This window comes from Drosophila ficusphila, unplaced genomic scaffold (genome assembly GCF_018152265.1).
Source record: "Drosophila ficusphila isolate 14025-0441.05 unplaced genomic scaffold, ASM1815226v1 contig_414, whole genome shotgun sequence".
Taxonomy (NCBI): Eukaryota; Metazoa; Arthropoda; class Insecta; order Diptera; family Drosophilidae; genus Drosophila; species Drosophila ficusphila.
Genome location: NW_025064328.1, coordinates 8,085,098 through 8,110,388, shown reverse-complemented (window position 1 = coordinate 8,110,388; position 25,291 = coordinate 8,085,098). Strand labels below are relative to the sequence as shown.

The following is a 25,291-nucleotide window of genomic DNA, read 5'->3' as shown; positions in this document are numbered from 1 at the left end:
GGAGTGTACGCACACATGTCCGTGCCCGGCGAAGCGTTCAATGGGCCGTATACGTAATTTGAGTCATCCAGGACTCAACTACCCCACCGCCCGCTGCCCACCGCCCACCGCCCACCGACAGCCACCCACCGAGATGCTGTTAAAATTAATGCCAGCTCGTAAGTTTTACAAGGAATTCAATTTTTTGCACCACACCCGGCAAGACGGATAGTCGTCCTGGCCTCGGAAAACTTTGGCTCGCCGGGAAAAGTGTCTCTTCCCGGCTGTTCTTCGGCTGGAAAGCCATCGTCCTTTGTTTGAGTCCTGCCGCTGAAAATTGATTCGAAAGTTTTGCCATTAAATTGTCCTTTGTGCCGTAATCGGTTGGCCCTTTGTTCGGCAATGGAAATGCATTTCGGTTTTGGTATTCATCCTTTTTATGCTTTTATTATTCATTTGTTAACAGATCTTTTTTAAAAATGCAGTAGGTTTCATATGCATTAATTTTCATAGTTTTTCAATAATTTCTTTTTTTTTTTAAGAATTGTTTTGTTGGTTTTTTGTTTTATACAGTTTTCTGAGTGGCGACTTATGCTTTGTGTTTATGAATGCGTTACTTTATTTTCTTTCTTTCTTCGAATGAACTTACGCCTTGTTAATTATTGTTTTTCCCTCTCGACTACTGTACAATGCTTTCAGTTAATTGTAGTTATAGATATACGCATACAGACTACATAAAATACATAACCCAATGTGTGGTAAAAACATTCACATCCATTGCTAAATAATCCTCTTTGTACACACGCACACTTAGTTGCATTAAGTTTCCTTTTCGATTTGCATTAACATTTAACATTAACCTAGGTTCGGTATTCAAGTCTTGTGTGTCATCGCCTTCAGCTGCTGCTTCAATTATGCTACGTTAACGTCGAATGGGAGGATTTCCGAAATCATATAAGTAGGGACTCTAATTCAATCGTACAACAATCAAACACAGCGAGAGTGAAACAAGCACACACAAAATCCAGCTGCTAGTAATCCTTCTTTGTTTAACAAATATCTCTTTGGCAAAAATACAAATTGAACAACTTGATTTCGTGTTTGTTAATTGTTTTAAACATAATTATCTACAGTAAGTCTTATTTATTCCCCCGACAAGTGTGTTAGTTTCGAGTTTAAACTAATATGTATGTGTAACTATAAATACGTATTTGTGGATCAAATCAGGGGCAATCAACAATCGTCAGGACAAGCTGGGGAAGACATACAAGATTTGTGAGATGGCTGCGAGTTGAGGACACCAGGATAGATCCTTTGCGGAGTAATAGGTTCGAGTGCAATCAAATATGTAGTTATCCCTAAGAAGACAGCGAGTTGGTTATTCCTATGTGTGTGTTTTTCGTCGGGAATTCCCTGCCAAGCTCCAAACTTTTAGAGGGTTTGTTTTGGGGTCTGGGATCTAAGAGTTACGAGATGCGAAATAGTATGCTACGTTTACACCTATGAATTGCAATGACTCTCCGTATGTATCGATATACCTGCATTTGTCCTTTTAATCGTTAATCGTTAGTCGTTAATTATTTATCGCTATTCGGTAATCGTTTGCTTTTCGGCTTCTGCCCTGTGGTATTGTACAATTTGAAAGGTTTGGCTTGCTGATTGAGTAGTGGTTCGAAATTGTTTGGCTTAGCTACTTAGGGCTACGTTTCCAGTTAAAGTCTAATTATTAATGCAATTTGGCAGCACTACTCGTAGAGTTGAGTACAAGCTATACATTCACATATCTGGTATAGAGTGGGTCCCCGCAGCCCCTGTCCTTGCCACTTTTCCATGGGAGAAAACCCAACAGGTATCTCCGTATGGGTTTCCCTATTTTCCCGCTCATTTAACATTTATCTGGACTCGGCCATCGCAATTATTCAATTGCGGAAAATCCGCAGTGGAAAAGTACACCCATGTGTACATACACACAAAGTCGCCTCATCTTCGTTCTTAATTTCATTCCGCGTATTTTTCTTCATTTTCCCCCGACTCCTTCCCCGCTTTTCCCCCATTTTCCCCGCCTCTTTTCCATCGCCTTTGTCTTTGTCTACGCGTGCGTTAATCTCAAAGATAATTTCACTTTTAATTACACACTCTGTGTTTGTGCTGCGCCCAGCCAATCCGCCTCCATCTATGCCCGAAATCAGGGCATTTATTCATTTGCGATAATCCAGTGAGGACTCGTGGCTGCAGTGGTGCACTTCCCCCGATTCCGACCTTGGATTCCGGCTCCGGCAATTACAGCCAAATGAATATTAAAATCCACACAATGCTGCTGCTGGCAATTATGCACGGAGGATCTCAAGAACTTGCCTACAAAGTCAAAGATGCGAATGTGAATTCTTGGCAGGAGGAGGCGGAACAGAGATGAGAGGTCCTTGGGATAGCGGGACTCTCCTGGTCTCGAAGTGGAGGAGCTAATGGCAACCCAGGCCAGGATTGGCATGTCACGCTCGCTGAGCTGCGACGAGGGGCAAATGAAAACTGTTTATGTGCGGCAGCGCCACTCGAATGACAGTTGGATGGCTGAAGATACAGTCAGCTTCAGCTTCTGCATATAATGGCTGCGTGGGCGTGGCCGCCTCCTCGCCATATCTGCGATATGCGCATTTCCATCGGGGAGATTGAGTCGAACAACTCGAGAAGCTGGGAACTTGAATTCCTCGGCGTAATCCTCGGGCAGCCTTGATTTTCAGCCATGGAAATTCCCAAGAATATAAGTGAAGTTTCCATAAAACACGGATTCTATAGCTTTTCTTTTCAAGTCTTTAAGTTGGGCTCCTTAACTAGCAGTGACGTTCTTTTAATCCTGTTTGACTTCAGAGGAGTCCTCCTAGCTGAAACTGCTCTTCTGTTTACCCAGACAAACTTGTGTGGTAATAAAGGCTAACAAGTATACTTTGTGAAATAAAAAGTTTCAACTCGATAATTACAAATCCAAATACATTTATCAGTTCTTGAAACAACTCTTTGTTTGAAAATGTTTAAACAGGGATTTTAAATAGTCTCAGTCATTTTCAACATTTTAAATCATGGTTTTAGAATAACTTTAAAAGATGTAATTTAATTTTGTTTAAAAAAGCGAACAATTAAATTTGAAAATGTAAAATGAAGCACCACAAGTGTAATTGTTTTGCTCTTAAATTGACTTGAAAGCCCAAGTGTTGAGTGGTTTGAGTTAAGTGAGCTCCACTGTGTTTTCTACGGGACCCAGACCCATTCCCAGATTTTCCAGCTGCCCCATTAAAAGGGAGGTGGCAAATCTAGCACCCAGATCTGGTTTGCTTTTGGGGTTGGAGGTGGCTGAGCAGTTGGCGGCTGTCAACCTTCAACTTTCGACGACCGTGGCCGCCGGCGCCGTCCAGGGCAATCACGTGCCCAGTCGACTTCAGAAGGAGCCAGAGCCAGCTAGAGAAGGAGAAGGAGCAGGAGCCTCAGCCTGGTCCTGAGCCGAATCCGAATCCGAAGCACGCCCCTGGGAGCTGTCAAAGGCTCTGGAGCGTTTCGCTATTCGCGTTCGAGTCCGAGGAAATTTCAAATTATTTTCGCCCGCTTCCTGCTGCTCCTGCTCCTGCTGCCGGCTAATTAGTAAAACTCTCTGCGAAATTATGCTCACTCCCCCGGTGGGTTCCACCCACCAATCCCACCATTCCCACCCACCGACCCACCGAGTCCTTATCTAAATAAACACCCACATTGAGCGGGGCAGTCGTAGGAATTGGGTGGAAATTTGCATAAACTAATTCGCTGGCTGATTTGAATAAGGTAATGGCAAGTGGATGAGGAAGCTGCTGTGGCTGCTGGACAGGGGAATCCAAAGGGACCCGCTTGCCGAAGAGAAAGCTCCTAAACTAGCTACATCCTTGCGAGTAGGTTTTTGGATACAGATACAGATTACAGAGTACGCTGGAGATTACGCTGGGGTCATCACAAGATGACGCTTCCGATGATGGCTTCTCAGAACCGGGGCTCGCTGCCGGAGATGATCCGCACGGTGGTGCTGCAGCTGGTGGTGGTGCTGCTGCCGCTGCAGCCGCCGATGGCCCCAGTTCCCGCCTACAGCTATACGAGATGCCCGTCCGCATCCGTGTAGGCCACCGGGATGCCGCCCGCTTGGCTGATGCCACCGGCGAAGCTGCTCATGCCCACCGCCGTGGGATCGAAGGCGCCGCTGGTGGTCATCAGCAGGTTGTTGCCCAGTCCGCCGTTCGCCGGCGGCAGGTTCAGGATCTGCAGGCTCCCCATTCCCGCGGAAACGGGAACGCCCACCAGGCTGGCATTTAGCAGCTGTTGCTGCTGCTGGATTTGCTGCTGCTGCTGCTGCTGCTGCTTGTTGCGGTTGGGATCCTTAAGGATGCCGTGCGGCTGGCGGGGCAGCGTGGCGGTGGTCGTCGGCAGGCTGCCATTCAGGGTGGTGCTGGTGGTGAGCGTCGAGGCACTCAAATTCACCGGGTGCAGGTCGTGCAGCATCTGCAGCGGACTCCCGCCCACTCCCGACGTATGGTGGGTCACATCTGGCTGCGGCACGCCCACCACTCCGCGCAGGATGCCCCGCCGCAGGGTGCCCGAGCCACCGGCCACCGCCGCCACCGATCCGTTGCCGATCAGCGTGGCGCCGCCGTTGGTGGCCAGCGAGGTCACCGCGATCGGTTGCAGGTGCGCCAGCGGCATTGGTTGGGCCGTGAAGTCCATAGCAGCTGGGTATTCCTAAAATGTAATGGAAAAGATAAAAGTAGTGTAAGCATTAGTTATCATCCGAGTATATGCATATACATCTTTTATAAAATTTGTTTTTATCCAAGCCACTTAATAAATTTTATAATAACTTGGAAAACTTAAGAACTCATTTTTGAAATTTCTGCTGCAGTTTCTTTTTGAAAGTTTTTTTTGGGGTTGCTGGTTAGAATATAAAGATTTTAAAAGTTAAATAAGTCTCCAAGTTTTGTGGTAGAAGTGCACTTAAGTTTCTTTTTTGTTATCCTTATTAATTCAGTCACCAATCCGAGAATAAAGTATTTAAGTTTTGTCAAGGAGAGTAAACTTTCTCATATTAAAAAAAAAAACACTCTTTAAATTAAATGAAGACATTTTTAAAATCATTAAAGCACTCTAAGCACAACCAAGAACTATTATCTTTAATAATATAATAAAATTTTTTTTTTTAAATATTAAATTTTAAGTTTAGGGAAAATCAAGAATTAATAATTATAAAAAGGTTTTTTTTTCTTTGAATTCCTCAATGCTTTGACAGTCTGTGGAAATATCTCTTGGTTTTAGGTGGACTTTTGTTTTTGCAGTGTGGATTAAGTGGGCGTAGGCTTAGCTAAGCGGCTTCGTCGCAGCTATTTGGTGGGAGCAAACTGCTGAACTGCTCTCCGTTGGCTCAGCGGCAAAAGTTTTCCCATTAAACTGTCGCCCGAGATATGAAACAATGAGGAGCGCAAACAAAAGTCGCTCTAAGCCGAGGCTCAAATACCCTGGACTCTTTCCGCGCCGCGAATCCTTTGGCTACTTTCCTTTTTTTTTTTTTTTTTGCGAACAGACGGCATTAAAGCGAAGATTGGCACTAACGATGCCGTAATTATGACAGCGCCTTCTGCCTTCGGTCCGTTTACAATACAATACAACTTGCCGACAAGTTGGCAACTGGACAACGAACGGAAAGGAGCAAACAGTCAGCGAGTGGATTCCTAGTTCAATTGACATGACACTTTGCGCCAGTTGAGGAGCTGTTCCGCATCCAGAAGTCCGAGTCCAAGTCCAAGTCCGAGTCCAAGTTTGCAGCACGTACAACTTTCGAGTCGCAAACTTGGCCCGGGCACCTAATTGGAATATTAAGGGGAATCGAGTACCTACGATTGCGGAATTGAAAACTCTCGGGGATTAACATGGCCCAAGGACATCGGGCGACACATTAGGGAAACAACACTGAACACTGAACACTCAACATTCAACACTGAACACTCAACACTCAACTCTCAACACTGATTAACAAGGTTGTGGCGGGGATTTGGACCGGGAAGTGGTATTAAGTAGACCAGGGCGGGCATTTTGTATCAGTTTACAAAGTTAAATTGTCTCTAACGGAAAGTTGGCTAAGCCATGGCGATTTTGGGGGGAGGGGGAGGCGCTCAGTTTGGGCCAGAGTGTCAAGTTTTGGCCGCGTAAAGGGTTCCCGCCTGCAAACTTTGGCCACTTAAAGGCTTTTGTGTGCCGCACTCGCTAATTCTCGGCCGCAGCTCATTATTGTTGTTACTGGCGGAGTTGAAACTTCATTCCGGGTAAATAGAATAACCAATTGGCATCTCCACACTGGCCATAAAAAAGAAACTTTGCACATTAAGGCCAACCGAGCGGCGCCAGCGGGGCCAACCGAGTCTATGAATCCGACGACGAATCGCGGAGCGGGCGGCGGAAGCTAAAATTAAATTATGGCCCACTCGGAGTGGATCCCCTTATTTATTTAATCGGCTTCAGCTGCGCGCTCGCAGAACCCGCCCCATGAATTTTAAAACAAAACAGTCGTGCTTCTCGCTTTGATGACAGCCGCAGCGTTCCAGTGCGTAAAGTATCTGATGGATACATTCCCCCTTCTTCCTTCTTCCCTTTATAGATACAGCTACAGATCCCGCTCCTTTGTAGCTGACAGTCGGACAATGGCCAGAACCAGAACCAGAAGCAGAGAAGCAGAGTTCGCCCGCACGAAAACTAATTGAATTTAAAACTGTGCAGAACTCAAGTTAACAAAGTGAACCGTAGTTAAGTTGTCCGGCCGGAGTCAAGTCCCTGCCCTCCGGCTGCTCCATCATGCCGGCCGCTCACACATGCACGTCCACGTGGTCCACATGGTCCACATAGGGATTCCAACTGCGTCCGGCAGTCAGCATTTAACTTATCAACGCCAGCCAAATGAAACTCGAGCATTTCGGGGCTGTCATGGGTGTGTTTGAGTGTGTGGGTGCTCTTTCCCTCTCTCTCTCTCTCGCTTACGCCTTGGAAGCCAACCAAAGTTGGCAATAAAATACAAATTGCCGCTTAAATAGTTACAAGCTGGTTGGACAAAAACACCGCAACGGATGGATGAGTGGGTGGGCTGCCATTCTCGTTCTGGTTTTGCCTGGGTGTGGCCACAACTTGTTTTAAATTGCATTTACTTCGGGCCACTTTGCGTGCCAATGAACGGATGTGGACACGGCTAAGAGAGCGGCGGCGGTAACGGGAGCGGGAGCGGCCAAAGGCGAAAGGAAAGGAGCCGCAGTCCTTGAAGGAACTGACCCTGGACATCCTGTTGCTGCGGAAGGCTGAACCAATTCGCTGGCAGCAGTTGGCTTTCAACTAAATAATTACCGTTGATCGGAGAATCGATTTTATAGGTTTATTGGGCAGTCAAAGAAAAAATTGTATCAATGTAGGCGAAAATACCATTTTAAGGTTTAACTAGCATTATCTAGTTTGAAAAAAAAAAATTGTAAAAAAAAGGTAAAGAGGCTTTTCTACAAAAAAAAGTTGAAGCTTTAAAACGAAATTTAAAAATGTTTTATTAAGTTTAAAGAAACCACAACACTATTCAAAAAGTGGTGCCAATTCAAGCTAAATAAATATATTGAAATATTCATAAAACATTATCCATGTTAAACTTTTTTTGAAAGTGGAAAAATAAGCTTTACCACATTAAAATATTAGAGAAATCGAAAACAACATTTCTGTCTGATTTTATAAAGCTTGTGGTTGAACATACTAGTTTGTATATTTGTTTAAGAAGAATAAATTCAGTAATTATATTTTGGCAAATCAAACCGATACATTTATTGGTTTGGCAAAGACTTAACTATAAACAACTTTAGAAGATTTCTGTTGATTGAAGGCTTCACCTTTGAATAAACTGTTTGTGTTTAGACAGCCAATTGCAGTACCTAGTGAATGCCCTCAAACATTGTGTTTTTAGTACAGCTATTTGACGAAAAGCTTAAATACAAGTGTAAGGTCAACATATTCGGCTTTAACAACCTGGATCTCATCTTGACCAACAAGACTATCAAATGAACAGAGTGAAACGCAGTTGCGGAAGCAAATCAAAAGCGGATGCTCGTTCGTTCGCTCTCATAAATGACAACTGCACGATGGCAAGACATAAATTGATTAAGAAGCTGCTCAATCACTTTTCAACGCTTTGTGATAAACTCGAATCGAATTGAATCCGAATCCGCATCCGCATCCATGGCCAGATTCGGTTGTGATGGGCAATTACAGTTGCCCGGACGGAGGAATTCCAATGGACAGCTGGGCCTTTCCGCGTTCCCTCCTCGGGGACTAATGTGCAAAACGACGCTCTAACTTTGTTAGATGGCCATTTTGTTTTGTTTTATTTCGCTCTGTGTGCTCACTGTTTTCCCTCTGTTTTCCTATATATTTTTTCGTTTTTTTTTTTTGCTGAAGTTTTCCAATTGAAATTTAATTTGATTTACTGTTATAAATTGTCCTTATTCATTTACTGTCCGCTCGGATACGTGGCGCTGACTGAAGCCGTCTGAAGCTGAAACTGAAACGGAGCTGGAGACAGATGCTCTTCGAAAAGTAATTTAGAGCTGGCCGAATGTTTTGGGGAAGCCACAGCGAAGGGACTGACTGCTCTGCCCTGCTCTGCCCTGTAGATTTTGTAATTTTTCTAATGATGTTTATCAAATAATTCAATTTGGCTTCCACACAAAACATTTCTTATGTGAGACGGCAAAGGCCCCGGCGCCCAAAGCGGAAGGAGTGGCCACAACTGGAGTGGCTAAGTGTGTGAATGTGTGTGTGTGTGTGTGTATATGTTCGTATACCCATACATATGGGATGTCATTGTTGACCAACTAAACCGAAATTGAATTTTTCTCCCTCGTTGACTAAAAACCGCAAACAAAAGGTTTAGTCCCATGTTGGGCGATGGCAAAGAACGATGACGGAGCACTGGGAAAACTGGGAAAACCGGTCAGAGGACACTTGATATCAACCCACCGACCGTCGACCGTCGACCGTCGACCACATCATTTAACTGTGTACTCTCTCCGTGGGAATCGGGACACAATTGAATAACTTAACAAATCGCATAAAGCCCATGAGCCTGGTCAACTGCTGAGCATAAATATTATTATATTAGCTGTGCAGCCAGCTGGCGGTGGCCAATATCCCAAGGATATTACTGCCATCCTGGTTGTGGTGGTCCTGGTGGTGCTGGTGGTGGTGTTGCTGCCGTTGCAGTTTCGCAGTTTCCCCTCCATCTAATTTATACAATTATCGGGCGTCAGCCAAGTTGAGATGACACATAAACGGGCTGACTGTCATCCCGCATCGGATGTCGTCTTACGCTGTCGCATTGCCACTTGGCACCCCTTTTACCACCAGGAGGAGTCCTTCTGCTCCACCTCCTCTTCGCTCCACGAAAAGGAGCCACGGAAACATAAATTTCGAAAATTGATTTCCCCATGTTTATTGTGAAATTTGCGGAATTTATATTGGCAGGCAATGCGACAAGCGCCGAGTGTGTGGCATCCGCCTCGGAATGGAACGGACATCGAGTGTCCTTGACTGGCTGCTCCCCATCTACTTGGAGGTGGAGCTGCCGTTTCGGGGACACAACTTGGCCCCCGGCGCCCCACTTTATGAGTGACGCGGGCCCGAAAAACTTTGTCGCATCTGTGGGCGTTGCTTCCTTCTCGGTCCGTCGTAAAAGCCACGCTGCCATCTGCCGTACGCGGCGTATGCGTGATATTAAATTGTTGTCTGGGGAAAATAATGTTTGCTCTGCAGTGCAACAGCGCTTGCGACAGTGCAGTCTGCTTCGGGGGCTTACTTATAATGCTTTTAAGTTTGTCATTTGTCTCTACAGTGTTGCGGATTATAAAAGTCGAAGCGCGTTAAATGGAAAGCGGCAGCGGAGGGTGAGAAGATGCTCCGGCTTCACCGGATCGATACATAGATTTATGGACCCCTCGCTCGGCGTTTGGATGCAAAATGCAGAGTGTCCTTCGCGGAACTTTGGTTAATTGAGCGCAATAATCCAGGCGCCAATGGAGGGACGTCGCAGGAACAGGGAACGGTAGCTGCGGATGCGGGCAATTAAGCCTGCATCTGCCGTTCGTTAAGCTTGGATCCCTTCCAAATCCCCGCCAGGAATCCCCCCAATCCCTCATAGAAAGTACACCCAGGTTCACTGGCAACACTCACCATTGGCGGATAGGACAAGTATCTGTCGCTGTTCATGTTGTAGTAGGAGCCATCTGGAGGCGGCGCCGGCGACGGGGACGGAATATAGACGCCCTTGCTGATTAGCATCTGATCATCCCGGGTCATGTGAATGGCGGCGCTGCCATTATTGTGCCTCGGGTGCGGCAGCGTACACGCGTTCACTGCAAGAAAAAAGTGTCGAGTTTAAAAATCAGCACCCAGTTAATATGTGCTCAAGTCAAGTGGGCCCGCTTTTATATTCATTGGTGCTATTTTTTGTGGGCCCATAAAGCCGACTTTAGCCCGCTCTGGCTTGATTTTAATGGCTTACCAATAACCCCGATACCCGATTCCCAATTCCCTCTCTCTTTTTTACTGTGCGGTACGTGCTGTGCTCTACTGATTATTTTCCTATATTTTTTCCCCATTTATGTATATATACATATATATATGGCCCCTGGTATGGCTTAAGCTTTGATTGCGTCCATGAAATGGAGCACGCCGCTTGCCTGGCCAGCCGCAAATGGAGAATCGCAAAACGCATTCAATTTTCATTTTTAAACTGCAAACGGATGGTTTTGGTTCGAAAATATGCACATTCTCGTACATGCGAGCTGACAGCTCGGTTTCGTTTATTTTGGATTAAATATGATGACTGTTTTCTAGAAAAAAAGTTCCCTGCCTTTTGTACTCAAATTGTTGGTAATTACTCAGAAACCAGTTCCTTTAAATTGGAAATTGCTGATGCAAAACATTATGTTGTTAAATAATTGCCTTTTTATAAGACTATATATTTTATAGCCATTGACGAACATTTTGCCAATTAAATTAAGAAGGAAAATCTGTTGTTCCCCAACTAATGTCAATCTAAAACCCTTAAAAACATCTAATCAAAATATCATTTATAAATATGTTATGTGTATAACCATTACATGGTATTCTTAAATTTTTTTTTATAATTAATAAATTCATTTTTAAATAAATTGATTTATTGAGTTTTTGGCGCCCCCGCGTGGACATCACTAAATGGTAAACTTTGAAAACTATAAAAACGATTGCAAGCAACTTTAAATTACTGCAAATTAAATCGACAAATTAACCAAGCTTAAAAGAGGTTGAAAACGGAAACACACCTGTAAATAAGGACTCGTAGCATGCAACAATTTGCTGCTTGGATATGGGCGATTTGGTGTGCAAACGTTCGGATGGTAAAAGAAAACGATGGCCATTAATTGCGATGCTTGTGAGACTGCTGATAAGCCCGTCCAATAAATATGCAAATGTCAATGGAGTCCTCAGTTGTTCAGTTGTTTGGTTGTTCGGTTGCTCGGTTCTTCGGTTGTTCAGTTGGCCATAAGGGCACCTGCTTGCGGCGTGACAAATTGGCCCGACATACTAACACGTTCCGTGAAAAGCGAGCGACTGTCAACTGCCGAGGCGTGAAAGCCGCAAACGTAACAAATTTGTAATTTTGTAAAATAGACTCTGACATCGCTGAATTTCGAGGGGAAAGGTGGTTAAAGGGGGAAGGGGGGAGGGAAGAGGGGGTCTCAGCACCCCTCAACAATAATTTCCCGGGCAAAGTTGCCAACCTGCGGCTGCCTGACAACGACAAATCGAAGGAAACCATGTGGTAGACCTGAGTTTGGGCCTTGTTCATCTTGCGGCTTGTTTACTTCCGCACATGTGGGCGTCTTTCCTCAAAAGACAGCCGCTCGTGAATTATTGATTTTTCGATCAGCGCCGCATTGTTGTGCCGAAAATAAGAGTCGAACGAAAAGTGTATTTTTGTTTCGATTCGGGACTTTGGCAGCTGCATAATTGTTGGCCGGGTCAGGAGTACGTTCCCAACTCATCAGATATTAATAACATTTGGCAGGGCCACAATCAAAATTCCATGTGCTGCAGGTGTTTCAGGTGTTTCAGGTGTTGGCTGAAAAGTAGTGGCTTACCATGAGCTATAGTCGGGAAATACACTTTAACCAAGGGGGCTTTAAGCGGCTTTCGAGGTGCTTGAGGCCTTTGCACCCGTTCAAGGTCAAAAAGTGGGTCAGAGCAACGGACTTGTTGCTTTTGACCCGCTCATTAACACGGCAACGTGTGAAAAGTGTCTCATTAAAAGTGCGACTCGCCCGCTTTCCCCGAGCAAATGCATAAATGTTAAATGAAATTGCAACTGTTGGATGGCAGAAGGCAGAAGGCAAAGCCCTTTGGTTTTCATCTGGTACCTTTTTTTTTTTAACTTCCACCCATCACTCACTCACTTTAAATTGGAAGTGAATTCAGCAAAAAACTCTGATAAAAAATGTGACGCCAACTAACAAAAACAATTTCCGCTTGCCCCGCCCGTTAAACTCATGTGCATGCCCCTCCCGCAGCACTTTGCTCCACCAAGAGTGGGTGGTGCACCCGCTTTTCCATCCCGCCTCTCCACCCGCTTGGAACAACAGCCTTGGGCTCGCTTGTTTGAGATTCAGCTTCCGGCAAGCATTTTAATTTTTTGTGCCACGTGGGGGATTCTTTTGCACTTTCCTCTCCGGCTCTCCGGCTCTTCCTCCATCTCCCCGTTCTTTCTTCCCTCTTTGCTTTCTTTTCGGGCTTTCTTCGCTCCTTTTGTCTCTGTTGTTCTTCTCCCTCGGCGTGTTTTCTTTTCAGCTCGTTCTGCTCTGCTCTTGTTGTTGTTTCGGGCATAAAGAAAATGGCGGTACTCACGAACACCCGAGATGTACATACATACGTAATTATGCGTGTCGCCGCAGAAACCTCGAGGTGGAAAAGGGGGCGGGTCTGGGCGGAAAAGTGGGCGGCAAGACCTTGTCTTCGGTTTATCATGGAGATGAGCACGTTACGGAAAGCTTGCGACAAAGTGTTTGGGGGAAACAATGGGATCTCTGCGATCTAAAGCAAGTTGATGTCGCAAATTGAAGGAGAAGATATGTAGAAGAATGTACATTTCCAAATAAAAATATACTATGATTTACAAAACTGGTAACTATCAAAGACTAACATCTTTTTTCAGTGGATATTTCCAACAAAAAATAATAAAAAATGGTTAAGTATCTTAGAGATTGCTTTGCATTTTAAAAACTCTTCCAAGCGCATCTCTCCTTATCAATTACCACTTATCTTATCTATACGATTGGAAAGTTCTCAACCTCATTTATTTGTTGCCTGCAGACAGAGAAATTAAGAAAGAGGGATGGAGCTGTCCAAATTTTCTCGCCACAAGGTAATTGTATTTTTTATGCCGGAGTCCCAGGCACTTTCCCTTCGAGGGATAAGTTCTGAAGCTAATGTATTTTTATTATTTCAAGGCTTTTGCATTTAAAATGCATTTTCTGCTTTTGTTCCAAGCGGACGGACTGTTATTGTAGAACTCCTGTTGTTTCTACAGCTTCGATGCTTTGATAGACTGCCAGTTTGCTCTTTGTCTGGGTTCCAGTCTGGGTTTTAGTCTCAGTCCTTTTCCCCGATTATTATTCTTCCATTTCCATTTCCATCTCTCCTCTGCTTAAATTCCACAATTCGGGGCTGGAGTTTTTTTTTCTTAAATTAGCGCAGGTCGCACGTGATTTGGGTTCTGCCTTGGGATATATACATGCATATATCCATCCAACCCTACGTACGTCAATTGAAAATCAAGACTGACAAAAACTTTGCTCCTCAATTACAATTAAGATGGAGATGTTGTGCTGGAATTGAATTTTCAGCTCTCTTTCTCTCTCTCTCTCTCTCTTCCCTCCTTTCGCCCCAAAAGCTTCGATTTCGCTCTCTGTGTATTTATTTTCCGCTCCTTCCCATCCTTCCATCCTCGTCCTCCTGCGATTTTAGTTTCCCTTTTTCAACATTTGCTTTGATTGCACTGCAATCATGGCATAAAAATCAAACCAAAACGAGTGCAACCGAGGGCATTTTGGGGCATCGCAGGGTTAAGGGGGGGGCTGAGGGGGTTAAGGGGGTCTGGTCTGGTCGGTTCTCTGACGTCCTGACAGCGCGTGCAAAGTCCCAACTTTGTTTTGCCCAAAAGTTAATTATCTAAAACGTATTTCTGGCGATTTTGTTTGGTACTGGGAAAAATAAATCGGTTTTAAATGGCGCCATTTCGAGAAACAGAGAGCGAAATTGATCAGACGCTGGCTACATATTTGGTTTACAAATATTAAACTCATTTACTCAATACACAAATTACATTTTTCCAATCAGTAATAATTCCGATTTCTATGAGGACCCTTTACTTGTAGTATTCAAAGAGCCGAATTTATTTTTTAAAAATACATATTTCACAAGCCTAATTCACATATGTTTTAACTGAAACTTGAACCTGGATAGCACACATAAAACGGTGTTAGAAATCTAAAAACTCACTCATTACCAGCAACACACATTACACACAATGCATTTCTGAATTTTTAAAGAGGGTTTCCTCTGCGGTTGCCTTATTATTCAAGAGCCGTCAAGGAGGTGTCTTTTGCAATATCAACTTACCAATATTATTGGGGTATATGACTGGCAGGGTGCCATCCTTCTGGTATCTGGGCGGCGGCATATCCGAGCCCTCGACGAGATACGTGGATGCCGCCTTCTTGCGCGCCTCGTCCTGCGGATAAAGAAGAAGAAGAATGGAATGAGAAGGGGGTGGGGGTGGGTGTGGGGGGATGAGTGAAGGGCGGCAGATGCGACACGGCCGGGTATATATCAATTTATACTCTCATTCCCATTTGAGTAATGCCCCGTAATTACTCCACACTTTGCTTTTCGGCATACTTTGGCAAAGGCGTTGAAAGTCGTTGGCGCGTAATTGACAGCCACAATGACAGCGGCGACACACGGACAGCGAGGACAACCAGGACAACCAGGATACCAAGGACAGCGACGAGGACTGCGAGGACAACGAGCGGGGACAAAGACCAAGGACAACCGGGATCGGGGATCGGATTGGGGGCTGATTTATAACACGCGCGGTCGCAGTTTACGCACTTTACATACTTTTACTTCAGCTTTGCGGGTTAGGCAGTTGCTGCGGTTTTCCTGCCGCTCCAAGATTACGACGATAATAAATGATTTTAATAATTTGAAACGATTTGTTTGAAGGAGCCCCCTCCCATCCTCTTCCCACAGATTCCCTGCCACATTCAGTGCCTGTTTTATTCTCCGCTTTAGCCCACTCGCAGGCTCATCATTATCATCATCAGCGTCGCGTAATTAATCACGACGTCTTAGCGACGACGACGTCGGCATGCCGCTTCCGTTTCCGCTCCGCTGCTCTGGACCTCTTCTTCTTCTTCTTTGGCTTCATCCTGGTCTGGGCCTGGTCTGGCACTTCCTGCCTTTCAGTTAAGAAGCTCTCCTCTCTCGAGCATTGGCAATAATTGAAAAGCCAGGGCCGCAGGCGAGGGGGATTGCCCATTCTGACCGCCCTCAACATTCTGGTTTATTCAGAGATTCAGAGTCCCTTAAATCGACTCGAAGCCCTATCATGCCTTAAATTTGTTTTGTGGCTTATTAACTGCTTTGTTGTTGCACTAGAAATATTTGTTTCATCTTTGAAAGCCACCTGAAGCTATTTTCTGGCTTTAAGGATTTTTCTGGAATTTTCTTCCTACAATCTTTAATGTATTATAATTTTACTAAGAGAAACCTCTAAATCTTAAAGATTTTGAATTGCAATGGTAAATTAAATGTTAGTTTAAGTTTTAAGGTTAAGTCTTTTGAAGGCCAAAAATGAACAGAAAATATAAATTAGCTTTATGTTATCCCATTTTGATCAACAAAGCAGAACCACTACACTAAATCTTCCCCAACAAGCTCCTCTACTATTTTCCCTTTTAAGTCGGCAAATCTGCTTAAAGTGCATTCAAAGGCGGTACGATTGATAAAACCCATTGCGAAGAAAGCAATATTTAAATTGAATGACTTTGGGGAATCGCTCCGTGCTGCGCCGGTGAAAATGCCAAGTGACGGCCCTGCGCCTGCAGGACATCTATTTAGCAATGGAAAATGCCTAGGATGCCAGACGATTTTCCACTGCTGGCACTTTTCCCTCGCCCTTCTGCTTCGCCTTTTTTTCTGCCCATTCACAAATTGCATATTCATGCTCATCGACAAAAAATAGAACAGAAATGGCCGAAAAAGTTGGACCAACAAAAAGAAAAAGAAGGAAGGGAGGCGAAAATAGTCGGTTCGCAGGTGGATAGGATCGGTGGGTTTGGTGGGTTGGTACTCACAATATATTCCGGCTGGCTGCTGCCCTCGTTGGAGTAGGATTCGCTCTTCTCAGAAACGCTGGACAGCGTCTCGCCGGTTACGGTGTCATTATACGAACTGGGAGCGTACATCTCGATGGTTGCCGTTTTCGCCGGTTGATTTGTAGTTTCCGCCACTGTATTCCAACATTCCCGGTTAGCACACACAAAAAATTCCGACGCCACCGGCATCGGCCAGGTATGCGCACAAATATTGAAAAGGTGTAATTGGCAGTGACATCCCGAAAATTGATGATTCGCAGCGGTGCCAGGTGTGTGTTTTTTTTATACGTTATTTTATCGTATTTTTATAATTTTTTTTTTTTTGCGGGCGTTGATGCAGTGCGGCAGAAGGTGGATATGAGGTGGCCAATTGTGTTGTAGTTGCAGGTTCGGGCAACGCAAATCAAATGCAAATAGCCAAGATTGTCAAAGTGCCAAAAACAGGAGTGGTTTGGTAGGTGGGTGGTTGGTTGGTTGGGTGGTTTGGTGGTGTGTGTGTTTTGGGTGGTTGGATTGTTTACACGGGTCGCAGGCATTGTGTTAATTATTCACATTTGTCGCAGCATTCGTTGATGTGCATTTCGATGCCGAATCGGGAACAAAGTAAAGCACATCGGGAAATACAAATGAGTTGACAAACGGGCCAAGGTAAAAATGCAATTAATTGATTTATGAAACATTTTCCGCAAAAGTTAACACGTGTTCGCCGCAAAGTGGAGTCCATTATTGTAGCACATTCCAGTCGCGAGTCGGTGGTATATGGAAGAGTATAAGAATTTTAAACATTATAGGAAATATTTTATTAAAGTTTAAGGGAGCCCTCGCTGCTGCTGCTGCTGCTGTACGAATAAAGTGGGTTTTAAAGTGGTGATTGAGTTGAGTGCTTGTATGATTAAATTAATATTATAATTTGATATTTAATTTCTTGGCCTTTTATAGAGAAGGCTTTAAATGTGAAATAACTTGTACAAAACTTTCTGTGGAAACTGATTTCTTCATTTGTGTTGATAAAATTAAAAAAAAAAGTATGTTAAGGTGCATATGACTTTAAGTTCGAGTTCCTGTTTTAACTGGCCATTTCTTTGTCTGTACTTGAAGCTTTTGTTGTTTTTCATTGGATTTTTCCAGGCTGCCACAGAATTTATAACGATTACTGGTTGAGCGGTGTCAGCAGAAAGGCAAAAAGCCATAGACACGTGTGGTTCCATGTGGCCAGCATTTGGGCCATGTTCCTCCTGATGGCGATAGGTAAATGGGTAATGGCAAATGGACATTGCCCTGCCACTCAGCCGCTATCGCCGTCATTGCCATCATCATCGTACCCGAGCTATGCAAAGATATAATGGCCCAACGCTTTCTTAATAATACATATCCAAGGATATTCCAGGGGATATATGGGGACATATAGGAGGGCACGTCCTCCAGTTACGTGACATGCGGGGACTATTAGTCGATAAAATTGCCGTTTTCTGTTAATTTGCACAAGCAACATTGAATGTTGGGGACTTATCAAAATTACTTTACACGCGTTTGTGTGCGGGATTCGATGTTTGCCGATGTATAATGAATATTTAACAAATTGCAAGCGAATATTGGAACGCAAATTGCTTTGTTCTGTCTCCATTTCGTGTGTATTTCTGTTGTTTGTTCGAATTCCGATGCTTCAATTTGCATTTTTTATGATTGACTAACATTCGACGGTGTTGCATTTAATTCATTAAACATATGCACACGCAATTCCGAATCTATACACTTTTGTGTGGGCACTCATAGGGAAAAAATTAAAAATTGAAAATGCCTTTAAACTATGCGCCGCAGTTTTGAAAGCTGAAATATCTGCTCCCCGTCTGCCGATGACAGTGCCCCTATCCCTATATATATCCACACACATACTGGTGTGTATACATATATCCTGCGAGAGCTCACTGATTTTATGGCTTAGTGAGTTAAAAACATTTTTCGGCATTTGTCAGTTGTTTTATTTATGAGGACAAACGACTGGCAGGCAGAAGGGCGTTCGGGGGCGAAGGGCATTTAAAATAATAGACATGGCTTTAATCAATTAAGGCAATTAAAAACATGACCGCTTTCCGCCTATACGAGTGTGTTTGTTTGGGGACAGAAGTCCGAGCCATCATAAATGTATTTATCGAACAAAAGCTTAGAGTGAGTAGAAAAAAAAATGATGTTCGAATTGGGCTTAGACTAGCTTTTTGTTTTATTTCTAATTGAGTTATATTAATTTTATTTACTTGAATATGATTGGATTTTTGTATACTCAAAATTGAAAAATAATGTATTTAATATCAAAAGAATGTCTTATATGACAATCAATAAATAAATTAAAAGTCTTAGTTTATTGGTTCAAGAAGTGCTCTTGTAACAGTTGAATTTTTTGTTTGCTCTTTAATGAATTATAAACTGAAGGACATAAAATAAATGCAAAATGCTTTATTCTGCCTTTATTGCCTAGTCTAGTATATTCCAAGAACATTTTCCTAATCTTTTCTGTGTCATTCCCCAAGTTTATCTTTGGTTCTTAATAGAGATTCCTGGGAATTCCTTTCAAACCATTAATGCCCACAAATTTTCCTCACTCTGTGCATTTAAAATTTTTTCTTGGAAACACCTAGACTAGGTTGTGTTGACCATGAATATTTTATCATATGTAAAAGCCTGGGTTAGTTTCTGATATTCTGGTGTTCTGTTTTCTGGTTTCGACTCACAAGCCTCTTATTTATAAATCCTAAGCATTTACAGGAAGAAACTCTGGTTGGGAAACAGACAGACGGATGGCAGAATAAGTAACCTCGTGGCAGAGTATTTTTTATCCAGCGGGCGGGCTTATCACCCCCCCCCTTGCCCTTCGTCCTTGCGACCGCGGACACAATGCGGTGGCGCCACGCCCACACAGATGCCAAATAATCCGCACTCGCATTTGCCGCCTTTGTTTTTCTTGTTGCCACTGCACTTTGCGGCTCCGCCACGCCGGCACGGAGATTACAAATTTTGCACTTATGCTCGGAAAAGCCGGCCGGATGTCCTTCCAGTGCGTCCAGTGAATATGGCTATATGGATATAGAGTGGGGCGCGGCTTAGACAGATTCTGCGGTCAGCGGGGCACGTTAATGACGCGACGTCTGCTTGGCAAGGTCTTTTCTGGTAAGCCCTCTGTCCCGGCAAAAACAGCTCTCAATTATCCGCTGGCCGGACTTGCGGTATGCAGCAGTGGATTTTTCGCTTTGTGACCTCTGCTCCTCCATGGCCATTTGAATGGAGCAGCCGACTGGTTCTGAGCTATTCCCCGCATTGTTTTAGCTCCCAGCAAATTTATGAACTCCCATTCGCCATTCGTCGTTTTGGACTCCCACTTTTGCTCGTTCTTCCCCTGAAAATGGATCCGCTTTCGGCCTGTCACGGCCAGTTGCCTAAGCAGCAAACTTTTCGACATTGCTGAGCTGGCCACCAAAATCCTCTGCTCCCATTGCCATCCCTTCCCTCCCCTCGATTGCGCCAGATTTTCCCGATTTCCCTGACCACGACAGCCGGGCGCTTATCTCTTCAGATTCGATGTCGCAGCCCTCTCACGCACGCCAAAAAGCCAGAAAACCCCACTCCACCATCCACCATCCACCATCCACCATCCACCATCCAGTGTCCACTGAGCATTTCCCCGGGTTCCCGTCAATTGTTTAAAGAGTGTCAAAGTCAAGTGCTCGCCAGTGGGGCGAACATCGGGATTGAGTGGTGCCGGTGCTGGTGCTGGTGCTGGAGGTGGTGTAGCTAGTGGGTGTTTGGCGGTGCCTGGGTGGATGGGTGGTCTTATCGCTGGTGGCAACGTTGGCATAAAAGTTTCGCCCCGCCAAGTCGTAAAAGTGTCGCACTCAACTATATCCCCGAGATCGGGTTGCGGACCATTTCGCTTTGCGCCTCTAAAGTTTTCACTCCTGGCCAGAAGATAATACACCCTCCGTGTTGATGGGTGCTCGCTGTTTCCCATTTGGTTGGTCGCTGGCAAAAGTTGGCACATTTTTTCGCTTCACTTTTTCATTTTTGCTGCAAGGAAATCTATTGCCATGCCATATGGGCCGGGGCCTGGGCCTGAACCCATGCCACTAACTTTGTTAACCACTCACGAATGCCCCGGACCAATTGTTTGATGCAACTCCTCTTTGGCCTTTTAAGTGGGCCAGCCTCTGCACTTAGAAAAACATTCCTCTCAAAATTAAAAACAGAACTTGTTAAGGCATAAAAAAAAATATTCTTTGAAAATGTTTAAGATAATTAGAAATTGTGGGAAAGTGTTGAAATAACATTATTTTATCTTTCATTATCCTGTGACTAAAAAAAACTATTTCCTAAAAGAACTCCCAACTTAATATTGGACTATCTTTAAGTCCTAAGCCAACGCTTTATTCGTTAAAACAGGTTGGGAATTGTAAACTTTCAAACGGAAGAAATGCCATAAAAAAAAAGAACACAAGGTATAATATTATATATTTATATAAGGTTTGCTGTATAGATTGGCTGACTTAGTCAACAAAACTTTTTCTGTAGTGTTAACCCCATTCTTTACTGATCTTACAAACAACTTTCCTAAAGGTTTTATTATTTTTGAAGTTTTCACAAATAAATAATTGTTTGTTCGAAAGTTTTATTCCCTGTGTATAGACACTCTAACCCTTTCATTTTTCGGGGGCCCGGCGAAAGGCAATAAACATTAGATGGGGCGCTAGTCTGGATGTTCCGGCTGAGCTCAGTTCAGGCCCAGCTCATACGAGAATGAAATATGTGGCACTGGGCATTGACTGTGGCTGCGGCTGTGCGATGGTCACTGGAGCTCCGCTCGCTCTCTTCATGGAGCCTGTGGTCGATGACCGGCAACGGAATGAAAGGACAGAAGGACGAGTGGACGAGTGGACTTAGGACCGACCAACCGACCGACCGACCAACAGTCGGCGACGGAGCTGAACCACTGAACCAGCTGCCAACCGCAGACTTTTGGCATAGTTTATCGGACAGCGAAAACTACAGCGAAAGGCTTCTTAGGCGGCCTCCAGTGCGGTCCGGCTTTTGGTTTTGGTTTGCCGAGGAGTTCGGCTTTTGGTCGAGAGCTCCTCCTCGATGGGTCGAGATGAGATTTGGAGCCGGGTGGCAGCAGCGGCGGGATGGATTTCCATGGATGCCATGCGGCATTTTGACACAAAGGCACAAATGCACATTAAAAATGCATATCCGAGGGCTGCAACAAAAACACAAGTCAAGTTTCGCCAGCGAAAACATTGAAATATGCAGAGAGATATCCCCTGACAGGGCTCCCCATCCCCATTCCCACTCCCATTTCCATTCCCACTCTCGATCCCAATCCCACTTCCAATCCCGAATCCCGAGCCACCCACTCCGCCGGCTGGCCAACGCACCAGTTTCCCTGACAACTTCACACAGAACAAGAAAAAAAAAAAAAAAAAAAGGCGAAATGGATGGAAAAACTGTGAGCACTGAAAACGGGCAAAAGTAAAAATCCTTTTGGGCATTGTCAGTTATCGGCTTTTGACAGGGAGCGGTGGAAAACAGGACGAGGGGTGGTCGGTGGAACTCTGCGAACATTGTCATAAAAATGTTGTTCCTTCCAGGAGGATTCGCCGCCTCCTCCGCCTTTCGTTTTCGTTTGGGTTTGGGTTGCTGTGTTTGTTTGCAGCAAGACTGAAATATGAATTTTCTTTTGTGCAACTGCGACTGCGACTGCATTCATATCCCGGCACTCGCCATTTGTTCAACTGTGCCGCACTGCCAGCGAAAGACAGAAATAATGGAGTCTGGCCCGGCCTGGGATTCTTAGGGAAATTTCTTATTTATGTCCTGCGGCTGTAGTTCATGCTACTCGTGCTTCCCGTTTGAAAATGTCAAAAAATAACTGGCCCACATTTTGCGTTCCCCGATTAAGTCAGTTTGGTTTAGTTTCGCCCCCTTTTTTCGCTCGCTTAATGAATCAAAAACTTTTCACTAAAAGCGCCCGAGATGTTTATCAACTCATAAGTCAAATGTTTACTCCAACTCTGTGACAGAACATATATAACAAAGGCAAATATGACAGCAAGTCTTCTCCATATGGGGCCAACACCCTGACTAAATAAAGGAAATTCGGAAAAAAGTGGAGGTTGAAAATGAATTCAAGTGGTGATTGCTTTAAAAATATAAATGAATTAAATATTTGTAGGTAAAGGTAGAGGTGTTAATTGAATTCTGTTCTCTTCCCTATTTGCATATCTATTTAATCATATGCAATACTAATACTGTTTTTAAAATTATGACTGTAATCTCTATACATATTGAAATTAATTATCTGAAATTTAATTTTCTCTGCTTTACAATTTTAGAATATTCATATGAATAAATTTATTTTTGGTTCCAAGTGTATTCAATGAATAAATGAAGATAATAAATTTGAATTCAACATTTTTTTTAAATTTTAATTTGTTGGTATGTTAACAAGACCCTAGTTTGGGAGTTCCCACTGCTGTGTTACTGAAAACGCACTCAAGAATTTACTTAATTTTCGAGACTTTAACTTTTCTGTTCCCCCTTCGAAAGACTCAGTGAGTTCGCGAAGCTGCTTCATTTGTGTCCCAGTTCTCTTACTCCGTCTGAATGGAAATAATTTGGTTAGTCGGCAAGAAGGCTGCGTGCTGCGTGCTGCGTGTTGCATGTCGACTGGTGGCACGTAATACCGATTCGTGCTGGCACATTGCGTATACGCCGTGTGTGCGCCACGTCTCAAATTTGCCAGTCAGTCGTCAGTCGAATGGGATGGTTGAAGAAAGCTGTCGGGAAAATGCTAACCATTGGCCTGATGTTTCAGTATTTACATTTAAAAAGTTGGTTCCACTTCGGTGGTGAAAAATAATTTCGTTTTAATAATCAGTCCAGGGCAAACATGTCCAACACTTGTCGACACGTGCTTCCCGACCTCCAATCTCCAATCTTCAATCTCCAATCTGGAATCTACGACCTACAACCTCTTAACCTCGGACTCGCATCGCTCCTTAGCCGTGAAAGCAATCTGATTTCCGGAGGATTGTGCATTCAGCTAAGAAAACGATGCACATTTGTCTTGGCTGGCTGTTCGGGTCTCTTGTTCAATAAACAGCAGCAGCTCTTGGCTGCCGAGTGCCGGAATGCGGGGATAGCAGAGTGCCAGGATGCCAGGATGCATCATTATTTTCTGTCATCATTATACTCCAGCCGGAGACTTCTTGCCTCGCCAGCTTCGTTCTGGCCACGCTCGGCATCGGTTGCCAGCGGAAATTACAAGAAGCCACGGCGGGCAAGTGATCCGATCCGGGTGGAGTGGGTCCTCCGGAATCCGGAGGAGCCTGCGTATGCAGGAAATTGTTTAGTGAGCTTCATAAAGCGAGCCAGCGCTCCGAGGTCCTTGGTGGGCAGCGGAAGCTCCACAACGCGCTCGCTTCCGCATCCGGTGGTGTCACGGAACACGGAAGTGGTGCCGTCTGCCGTCTGCCTTCTGCCGGCTGTCGACTGCCACTGCAACATGGCAGCGATGCAATTGTTTTGCCCCAATCGGAGTGCCAGGAGTGCCGGAATGGCACCGAAATAACCTCAATCAAAGCAAAGCAGCAGAAGCCCGCAAATAATGCAGTAGGTATAGTATATAGTAGGTATAAGAGCAGCGCGAATAAGAGTCGTAATAATAATAAAAATAATAATAAATAATAACCTTTCTTGCGGCGCTGATGCACAAAGAACCAGGCAACCAGCGACGCGTTGACCAGGAGGAAGCCGAACGCCGCCAGGGAGATGCCAATTATGACCAGATTCGGTGTGTTGCTGGAGTCCTCGGTTAACTCGGCTGGCATCAGTTCAAGTCCTTGACAAAACGAGCCATGGAAATGTAGAAAAAAAAACAGAAAAAGAAAACGTGGTTGCAAAATAAAACAATAAATAAATGCGAAATGAAATGAGAAATTGTAATAAAAAAGAATAATATCGCGACGAATGAAAATATATATTTGAAATGGTGCAGGGCATAGCAATGAACACGCTGCCCCAGATTCTCAGTTCTCCAATCCCAGTTCTCAGTGCCCGGTTCTCAGTTCAAATTGTGTCCGAGGCGAACTCGTTTCACGGGATTCGGATACGGATTCGGCTTTAAGGTCGAGGGTCGATTTGGGTTGCCATGGCGAGCACACGCAGCGAAATCAAATAAAGAGACCGACTTGCGACCAGCGAATGACGCAAATCACGTAGAGCCTGCGAAGCGGAGCCGGAACATGTGATGGCAAATGAAATTAGCGACGCCATCGCCATTCCACAGCGATTCCCATCGCAACTGTCCACTCCCACTCCCACTCCCAATCCCAATCCCATTCCCATTCCCGCTCCACTGCCATTCCTATTCCGATGCCGATTCCCATTGCCATCGCCATTGCCGTTTCCCTTCCAATCCACAATTGCTGACCACCGGGCACGTGCGCTGACAACGCCCACAAATTAAAAGAAAATAACGGAGGCGACGGCGGACCGAGCCGAGGGAATTAGAAATTCAAATGCCCATGGACTCCGGCTGTGTGGCCCTGCAGCTCTCCAGTCCTCCAGCTCTCCAGTGAAAAATACCAGAACACTGAGATCATAATGTTAGAGCATCTACCAATTGAAAAAACACCATTTGTCTCAGTGTTTAAAATTAAGGTGAAAATTATAAGTATTTCAAGCATTTAAAATCAACAGCTTGCAAGGTTGTAAAAACATAAAATGCATCACATAAATATATATTATGTAGACATGTAAAAGGCTTATAAAAT

At 44.4% G+C, this 25,291-nt stretch overlaps 1 protein-coding gene across 2 annotated transcripts in view; it reads right to left on the bottom strand.

Annotated features, from left to right (window-relative positions):
- Nucleotides 1-299: 299 nt before the first annotated feature.
- Nucleotides 300-25,291, bottom strand: part of LOC108090259 (nephrin) — a 66,694-nt gene continuing 41,702 nt past the window's right edge. Inside the window, exons 17-21 of one of the 2 annotated variants that reach the window (XM_017188866.2) lie at nt 24,208-24,357; nt 16,452-16,606; nt 14,713-14,824; nt 10,228-10,409; nt 302-4,728 (exon numbers count right to left, since the gene is read on the bottom strand). In XM_017188866.2, the coding sequence (XP_017044355.1) occupies nt 4,084-4,728; nt 10,228-10,409; nt 14,713-14,824; nt 16,452-16,606; nt 24,208-24,357 (1,244 nt within the window). In that variant the 3' untranslated portion in view covers nt 302-4,083. Of the gene's footprint in view, nt 4,729-10,227; nt 10,410-14,712; nt 14,825-16,451; nt 16,607-24,207; nt 24,358-25,291 lie in introns of both variants that reach the window. The other variant, XM_017188867.2, reaches the window with a different exon arrangement.